General features: G+C 44.8%; 1 protein-coding gene across 1 annotated transcript in view; it reads left to right on the plus strand.

The window, feature by feature from the left end:
- Positions 1-8,014, plus strand: part of taok2b (TAO kinase 2b) — a 29,921-nt gene extending 21,907 nt beyond the window's left edge. The window contains 3 exon segments of the mRNA XM_008302518.1: positions 805-1,017; positions 3,781-3,963; positions 7,082-8,014. Of these exon segments, the coding sequence (XP_008300740.1) occupies positions 805-1,017; positions 3,781-3,963; positions 7,082-8,014 (1,329 nt within the window).
- The last annotated feature ends 1,193 nt before the right edge of the window (positions 8,015-9,207 follow it).

Genomic DNA, 9,207 nt, shown 5'->3' on the forward strand with positions numbered 1-9,207 from the left:
TGGCTGCCATTGAGAGGAGGGGTGGTTGGTTGGGCTCCACTTCCAGCCTCTATGTTTTAATGCTGTTCTACTTTGTGGTGCTCTCATCATCTGTAGTAAGAGGGGGAGTTCAGATAACTTATCCAAAGGTGAATCCACAAAGCTTCATCTGTTTGGTTTTTCCATCCTTCACTCTAATCTGGTCTCAAAGAGGCCTGAGCAGAACTGGCAGGAGCAGGTCTATCACCCCGACATCTGGGAATGGCAGAGCCTCAAAGTCCTGCTGCTACTCCTGGCTGGAGATGTACACCTTAATCCTGAGTTTGTAGACGCGTTAATGTTAGTGTAAGTATTTTCTTCATTAACGATTCACGGCGTGAGCGATAATATTTTAGCACACAAACACCAGGATGATGTCGGTTTGATCAGATTTGCCAAACAACTGATTTGTATTTTTTTAAAGCAATATTTTTGATTGAGCCCCTTCAAACACAGACAACAGGTGGATGTTCTTGTGACATAACAGCCAAACCGGTTTAACTAAGAGATGTTAAGATCTGAGACCTTTCCAGGTAAGAAACTGTTCAGGTATTGTAAAGGTGTTATCAGGGCTTTTAAGGCTTTTGATTTTCTTCTTCAGTCTGGCCGTGATGTTACGAAGCATTCAGCAGGTATTTACAGGTTGTACATTTTCTTTAACATCATGTGAAAAGCCACATTTTTATTTCCTTCATTCGGCACATCCATCCATCACAGTGTTGTTGTGTATGAAACCACTGGAGCACTTGAGCCCAGCTGCTTCCGTCTCTCTCCTCTCTCCTCCAGTCCAAAGAGCTTCAGATTAAGCGTCAGTTCCAGGACACCTGCAAGATCCAAACCCGCCAGTACAAGGCGCTGCGCAACCACCTGCTGGAGAACACGCCCAAGTCGGACCACAAGGCCGTGCTGAAGCGGCTGAAGGATGAGCAGACCCGTAAGCTGGCCATCCTGGCCGAGCAGTATGACCACTCCATCAATGACATGCTGTCCACACAGGCTGTGAGTAAGGCAAGGAGACGTCGTTCCCTTCACACTCGCACCACACCACCACCACTGCTGTCCTGCCTGGCTCGGGGGTCTTCCTGCCCACCCACCCGCCTGCCTGCTGTCTGCCTTCCAACCAGCCTCCTCCTGGTCCTCCAGTGTCTACCCACTACCTAAACTCACACTTCCCAGTTTTACAGCTAATGATCCATCCTGTTCTGTGCAGTTCCTCTTCCAAAGCACCCCTTCCCCCTGAATTTATGGGAGAATTTATCACTTTCTAGCCTCTAGAGAAGACAGCTCGATGACAGCTCTGATGGAATTTGACACGCTTAAGGACAACTAGAGGTTTAGAGGATAAATGTTGTAAAGAAAGCCATACATTCAGGAGTCAGAACACCGATGTGAAGCCACAGAACAGCAGCACATACAGTCAGTTTTATCTGTATGTTTGCATATTTATGTGTCCATGGCCTTCGCATGGCTTCATACAACTTTTTACATGTTTGCAGTTGCACCCTCTATGTTCTGTAACCAGAAGGATGTGTACAATCAGTAGAGAACAGCACCGCTCTCATGTAGCTATTATATATATATATATAAGATTTACAAAGGTTTGAAGTGAAATCCTCTTCATGTTACAAACTGAACAGATGCTATTGTGGGATGTTGTGTGTTTTTTCCTTTTTGCAGAAGGAAGAAGAAAAATATTCCCTGTCTCAAATTCATATTTAATGTCATATATTTAATACTTTGATGCCCAAAATGCACAGCAGCCCCCCAGGAACTATTTTTTTTTCTGAAAATTGAATTAAATTGAATTATTTTTTGTGAAGATGGTCTTGTAGAAGGCGTCCATGTTAGAATCTAGTTTTAGATATTCAGCTGGTTTGTTATAAAATGTGTTTTATTTGTCCTTACCAGACAACAACAAAAAAACCTCATGTGTGGTGTTATTATTCCACCAAATGCAAACTGTAATGTGAGCTGCAACAGACATTTATCTTCAATATCACTTGATCGCTCAGTGTGTAAAACACATTCACATATTTAAATTTTTTTTTTTTTTATGTCAGACCAGCAGAGAGAACCAAATCAATGTTGCGTTTACTGCCACAAAAAAACGCTGATAATAGATGAATCCATGACTAAATTGTTTGCTATTAATTCTCTGTCAATAAACTAAATAATTAATCGTTCAGTTCATCTAATTAGTTCAAAACTGTTGCTCTCAGGAGCCCATAAATGTGTATTTTCTCATGTGGTTGCCTTGTGCAATGTTTTTATAATGTAATGTACTTAACACAAGTTAAAGTAGTAGTACTACCACAGCACAAAAATACTCTATTACAATTAAAAGTCATGCATTAAAAGTTACTTAAGTACAAAAGTGTACCTAAAATACCCAAAATAAAAATGTCCATTATACAGAACATTAAACATATACATATAATTAGATTGTAATTACTGATTCACTGATTACTTGATAGCTTAATCTATATTAATATAGCATCATTAATTAGTTTATTTATATTTTATATTTTATAAAAGCTTTAAAATAAAATTGTGCACGAAAATGTACTGGGTATAATAAACTAAATCAAAGAGTACAGTACTTAAATGTCACAGCTACAGTAAGTAGAGATCGTATCTACACTGCAACATCTTTTTCTTTTAAAGAAGGTGTTTGGAATAAGTCAGGATCAAACATCCTGCGTCACAGCTGAAGTTATGGTAAAGCTGAATATATCACACACCTTTAATAGAACTCGTGTTCAGCTCAACTCAACTTGTTTAACTTGAGGCTGAAGTCTGAAGTCAACAGCGGTAAGAAGTTTGAAATCAAGGTTGAGTTGAGATGTCAGAAGGCAGAATGTTGTTTTTTTCCAAGTGAAGAATCCCGTTCAGAGCCAATATTGACAACCTTTACATGTGATAGTCCAGCATGAGACTCATCCTCCTCCACACTAACTTTCATTTGGCCCCTTCAAAGCTCCCCTCAGCCATCCAGCAGCCGCTCAGTGTGGCGCTGACACACACACAAATCCCCGGCTTTTAAATGAATGAAACCTCGTAGGAAGAGGATGGGACGGAGCAAAAAATGTCTCTTCAATGACATAACCCCCTGTGCTACTTCAATTACCTCACATGGCAGTGTGCCATGTAAGCCCAGTAAGCCAAATCCCTGCTGCCCTTGTTTGCGCGCAACATCTCCTCACGCTGTGGTTAAAGTCTGTTTGGGAACGTTTCCCACACTCTGATTAAACCCAATCCTGAGGTCTTTAGAAAATACATATATATTTTTATATATTTAAATGTTTTTAAAAAAATAATAATTAAGGCTTAACACAGGTCAAAGTCATTCCACTGCTGTGCAACATTTTGTGGGACTATATTGATTAATTTAGATCATTTCTACAATTATTACATCAACAAAGTCTCTAATGATGGCTGGATTTAGATGATCAGTGAAATGTTCTCTAAAGCTTAAAATCAATTGGATTTAGTTTGACAATGTCTCACATAAACTGTAAACATATGTTGACTTCAGCAGACTGCACATGCAGGCACACACTGATCAAACAAACACTGCTCTCCAACCAGTCTACACCAACTCTCCATCTTCTCCTCTGCTCTCTCGTGCATCTCCCCTCTTCTCTTTGTCACACTTTCCAAACCTTTCCTCTTCTAACCTTGTCCACACAAAAGCAGAAATTACTACAGTCATGCAAAATCCCTTTTTCATCTCACGCTCCCTCTTCTATTTTTGCCCCTTAGCTGCGATTGGATGAGACCCAGGAAGCCGAGTACAAGGTGCTGCGGATGCAGCTGCAGCAGGAGCTGGAGCTGCTCAACGCCTACCAGAGCAAGATCAAGATCCACACCGACACTCAGCACGAGAGGGAGGTCAAGGACCTGGAGCAGAGGGTGTCCATCCGCCGGGCGCTGCTGGAGCAGAGGGTTAGAGTCCTTTGGCACTCACTTCTATGAAAGCAAAGCTCCTTAGAATGTAGCGCAGGAATGTGCTGAGTTTTAGGAATTCATTAGAGCCGAACAGAGAAGATCACAAACTGGATATCGTTTAACTTCAGACAGTGGACTGCTGATGCTAAATACAGCTTCTGTGAGTTTTCATAAAACCCTTTTAGCTCTCTGTCTCCACTGGATGTTGAGCCTTCTATAGTTGACTAAAAGAGCCCATGTTAGGTTTTTGGGGTTTTTCCCTGTCATGTGCTGTCATAGATTTTTTTGTGCATATAAAAGGTCTGCAAACTTACAAAGTCCACATTGAAGGCAGTTATACTCGCCCACAGAAAGCACTGCTCCTTACTGGCCTGAACCGCCTTGTTTGAAGTTTCTTCTGTTACTCATCTCTGCCACCGTGTAGCATCATTTGCATAACGCCTGCCTCTCGACAAGTTTGACCCTCAAACAAAGAATGAGCAGCTTCCTTGTAGCCCACTATTATAGAGAAGTGTAGTCCTGCACCTCTGGGGACCTGTGAACATATGCACAGTGGTCAGCCGGGCCATGAATGACACGATGATGTTGGTCAGTTTAAAAGACCGTTTTGCAAGTCAAGAAAAGCTGCAGGTTGTTGTTAACATAATATAGAAGCATTTAGTATTCGCTCACTGAACTGCGCCTCTCATCTTGAACAACTTCCCTCTTCAGTGACCACATATTGGTCAACTTTGAAAAACTATTAAAAGAGGTGAAAGTTACGTAGAGTTGGACCCGTTGAGAGCTGCAGTGATTTCAAAGGCGAGCTCCATAAGAGTTGGCATGCAGGAATGGTTCTACAAGGTTTATCTGGATCTCCAGCAGCTCTGGATGGCTCGTCTAGGTTATGACAGTGTGACTGGACAACGTTTGGATGTGGAGTCTTTCTCTTTACATATACATTTACATATATATACAGTCTTAAACAGTTTTGCGACAAACTGCAACAGATATCACATGTGCAATTCATGGCACAGTTCAATCATGATCAAAAAACTTTTCATCTCCTGCGTCTAACCACCATGCACAATTTTCTGCAATAGAATTCCTCATGAGGCCCATCTCTGTAAGGCAGATCTGCATATGTAGCCAGCGTTAGCTCGAGTTTGTCGACCAGCTGACTAATCAATGAGCTTTTCCCATGCATGTCTTAAAAAGACAGGAGCTAAAACCAAATGTTTCTATCAGAGGGTTAGAAAAGGTGCTGCAATTTACGTAACAAGAAAACAAAATGTCTTTTTAAAACCTTAAAGCATGTAAGCGTATTCTAGTATACCCCAGACAGCAGCAGCTTCACTGACTCACAGTGGCCCGCTGCAGCAGGCTCACCACAACGTCAGCTTAGATGTTCTTCAATATTTATTCCTGTACCCCCTTACAGACTTCTTGTCCATGTTAGCTAAATAAAACCACTACTGAAAGTTCATTCACTGCCTTAAATATAGCAGTGAACAATCTCCCCCCAAAGATCCACTGGCGAGATGTTGTGGAGAATTCAGTCATATCGCACTTTATCCCTCAGAAAGAAATGTGAACATTTCCACGACAGCTCATGCTGAAGATGAGCATGTGGCTGGTTGAAAGCTCCAAATCTGCCACTGAGCTGACTTTGTGGTAAAACTATTACCTGCTGTTTCCAAGGTGAAGAACGGTCCATTCCAAAATATATTCAAATTTCAAATTTGCAAGGTGTGTCAGAAAAGTTCCAGGACTGGTGTCACAAAAGTTATATTTCAAATCCAAACTACAATCTACAATCTCAAGATTTCCCCTTAGAACTAATCCCCCTGGAGTCTAACACACTTTCCCAGCCTTCTCTGCCACGCCGCCATGCACTCCTGGAAAGATTCTTCCAGGATCCTCCACAGCTCCTTGATCTTGATGTTGTCCACGTCTTGAAAACGAGTCCCTTTGATGACCCCTCAAGCTTGGGGAAGAGGAAACAATCCCACGGAGCCAGGTGAGGTTGCTCCAGCACGGCGATGTTCTTCTCAGCCAGGAACTGTGGGATGCTCAGGGCGTTGTGAGCAGGAATGTTGTCATGGTGAAGCAGCCACGACTTGTCCTGCCACAACTCAACTCTCACCTCTTCTGAACAAAACAAACACCACAGGATCTCTTTGTAGACGTGCTGGTTGATGGTCTGAAGAGGAAAACTCATAGTTTGTAGTCTGTAATCTTTTGTGACACCAGTCCTGGAACTTCCCCCTTGTACAAGGGTACTTCAAAAAGTTTTCGGCCTCACTGGAAACAAGGCGCTTAACTCCCATTTTGGGGCATAACTGTATCCTATAAAGCCTTTAATCATTGTCCACAAAACTCAAATGTTTGTCATCATTTCTTTATAAGGAGAGGAAAGCCTTCAGCTTGAGTGCTGTTGCTCTGGCACAATGTGTCCGTCCACACAGCTCAGGTGGCAGAAGCAGCCAAATGTGTATGCCATGTACCTTACTCATCCGACCTGCACCATCTGTCTTCTGTTGTCCAAACTGAAATCAGACTTGTTGGCATTTACAAAGTGATGATGAGGTCATGCATGCTGTTGAGGAGAATCTGGAGGCTCAAGATGTTACCTTCTTCCGCGAAGGGATAGTGAAGCTCAAACGTCGATGGACCAAGTGTGTTGAATTTTAAGGAGACTATGTTGACATATAAAGCAAGAACAATCTTTCTCAAGGGACATTTTGTGGTGAGGCCGGTGCAGGTTGGATGAGTAAGGTACATGAGGCAACTTCTGCCACCTGTGCCACCGGATGAGACTGAAACTGTTTCGAAGTACCACCAGTTGTGGCTCAGGTGGTGGAGTGGTTGTCCTCTGATCCTAAGGTTGGCGGTTCGATCCCCCCACCGCTCCACAGTCGAAGTGTCCTTGGGCAAGACACTGAACCCAAAGTTGCTCCCAACAGCAGGCAGCACCTTGAATGGCAGCTCTGTCACCATTGGTGTATGAATGCGTATGTGAATGAGAAAACATTGTAAAGGTCGAAAGGCTACGGTAGAACAGCGCTATATAAGTGCAGTCCATTTACCACTATTTAAAGATGAATGTAAATGAGTTTTAATGCTCTTTTCCCAGATCGAGGAGGAGATGTTGTCCTTGCAGAACGAGCGTTCAGAACGTATCCGCACCCTCCTGGAGCGCCAGGCCAGCGAGATCGAGACCTTCGATTCAGAGAGCCTGCGTCTGGGCTTCAGCAACATGGCGCTGACGGGCATCCCCAGCGAGGCCTACCCCAAGCAGGGCTACTCCAACGCTCCACCCTCCAGCTCCCGCTCTGCTGGCCACTGGAGCCACGGCATCCACCCGCAGAATGTGCCCTCGCAGCAGCTGCCCCGCCGCAGCCACAACAGCAGCAGCAGCAGTGGCATCAGCAGCGGAGGAGGTGACCGCCGGAGCGAGTCCTCCTCGTCTTCCCACGGCCTGAGCATGGCCCTGGGGCTTGGGCGGGACGGCAGGGAGGTGCACCACTCATCCCGCTCCTCTGCCTCCTCTTCCTCCTCGTCCTCCTCGTCCTCCTCCCACCACCAGCGCCACCACCTGCCCCAGCACTACCACCACCAGAGCACCCCGCAGCTCTACCGCGAGCGGGAGAGGGATCGAGATAGGGAGCGGGAGAAGGAGAGGGAGCGGGAGTGGGCCGGAGTGCGAGGCTCCGGCGGCGACCTGGCCCACCCACACCCCCTGCCCTTCTCCCATCACCTGCCCTCGCGCTCCTCCTCCCAGTCCCTGGCCATGCTACCTCCCCCACCGCCCGCTCCTCCCTCCATCTCAGGCCCGTCCTCCTCTTCCTCTTCGTCCTCCTCCTCGCAGGGGGGGATATACGGAGGCGGCGGGCTGGGCGTGCGCGGCGCCCCCAGCCTGATGGCCCTGAGGAACAGCCCCCAGCCCCTGAGGAGGACGGCGTCCGGCGGGGGGCCCGGAGGCGCCGGGGGCAGCGACGGCGTCCTGAGCCGGAGCACCTCAGTCACTTCGCACATCTCCAACGGCTCCCACATCTCCTACTCTTAGAGGAGAGCAGTCAGGGTGGTAGCAGGAAGGGCGGGGGGCTATTTAGGAAGGTAGCTATCACAGGTTGCATCTCAATACTCTCAGCTTGCCGCCTTTCTTACCTTCCTGCACTGATCTCAACTCTCGGAGGAGCTGTGAAGCAGAGGATTTAGGGAGATCACCCTTTTCTCTCAGCAAGAGATCACATCAGAGGCAAAGAGAGGACAAACTGACACTATTGAGCTGCACCCTGCCTCTTTAGACTCAGGGTGGGTAGAGAGGCTTTCTCCCATTCTCACAGGTATAAAAGAGGGAGGGAGGAATGTAACCACCTGTAATACCACTGGATCAAGGTGTCGTTAGATAAGAAAAAAAGAGGAGCTTTCTGTTTAACGTTTTTATCTTTGTTACCGCCTGTATAAAAGTGAGATAGGACGTGTGAAAGGAGGGGACATTGAAGCCTTTTTTTTCCTCCGAGAGCTGGCCGGCAGCCGAGTCTTCTTCTATGATGTTCTGTAGCTGGAATGGAGAAAGAGAGAGGACGGAGGAGGAAAAAAGGAAGTTTTGTTGCATTGTGTATGTACGTGTATGTAGTCTGTAGTGTCCAGATATTATCTAGCAAGCACTCGTAAATTGGACTCTGGAAAGGGTAAAAACAAACAAACAAACAAACAAAAAGATGGGTTACTTTAGTCTCCAACCTGCTGGAGTTTGGAAAACACTTTTTATTGATTTACAACTGTTGATGTTTTGTTGATTTTTTTGTATTAAGTGTATAAAAAAAAAACACACAAAAAAAAAAACACAAAGTGGAACGTCACCAATGCCTTTAAGGGGTTCTTAAAGGGATGTCGTGCCATCAAAGTTTTTATTTGATGATTGCAAGATGATTTAAAAATGCTGAATACAAAAACACAGAATGTTTGTAAAGTCAAGAGACTCTTCTAAAAATAACGCCGCTGGGATGAGGAGGAATATTTGTGTGGACGTGTACAAATACATATGAGAAAAAAACAAACAAACAAACAAAAAAAAGAGCTTTCTGGCATCCATGACATATTGAGTATCTAAACAAACATTAGGTGTCTACAGGAGTCACTCCAATGCATGAGATAGATGTACAAAAAAAACAAAAACAAGAAAAAACAAAAAAACATTTGTAAACATGACCAAACACATTTGAAATGTACCGTATCTGTCCAAGTTTCACTGGC

This window comes from Stegastes partitus, unplaced genomic scaffold (assembly GCF_000690725.1).
Source record: "Stegastes partitus isolate 25-593 unplaced genomic scaffold, Stegastes_partitus-1.0.2 Scaffold1826, whole genome shotgun sequence".
In the NCBI taxonomy this organism is placed as follows: Eukaryota; Metazoa; Chordata; class Actinopteri; family Pomacentridae; genus Stegastes; species Stegastes partitus.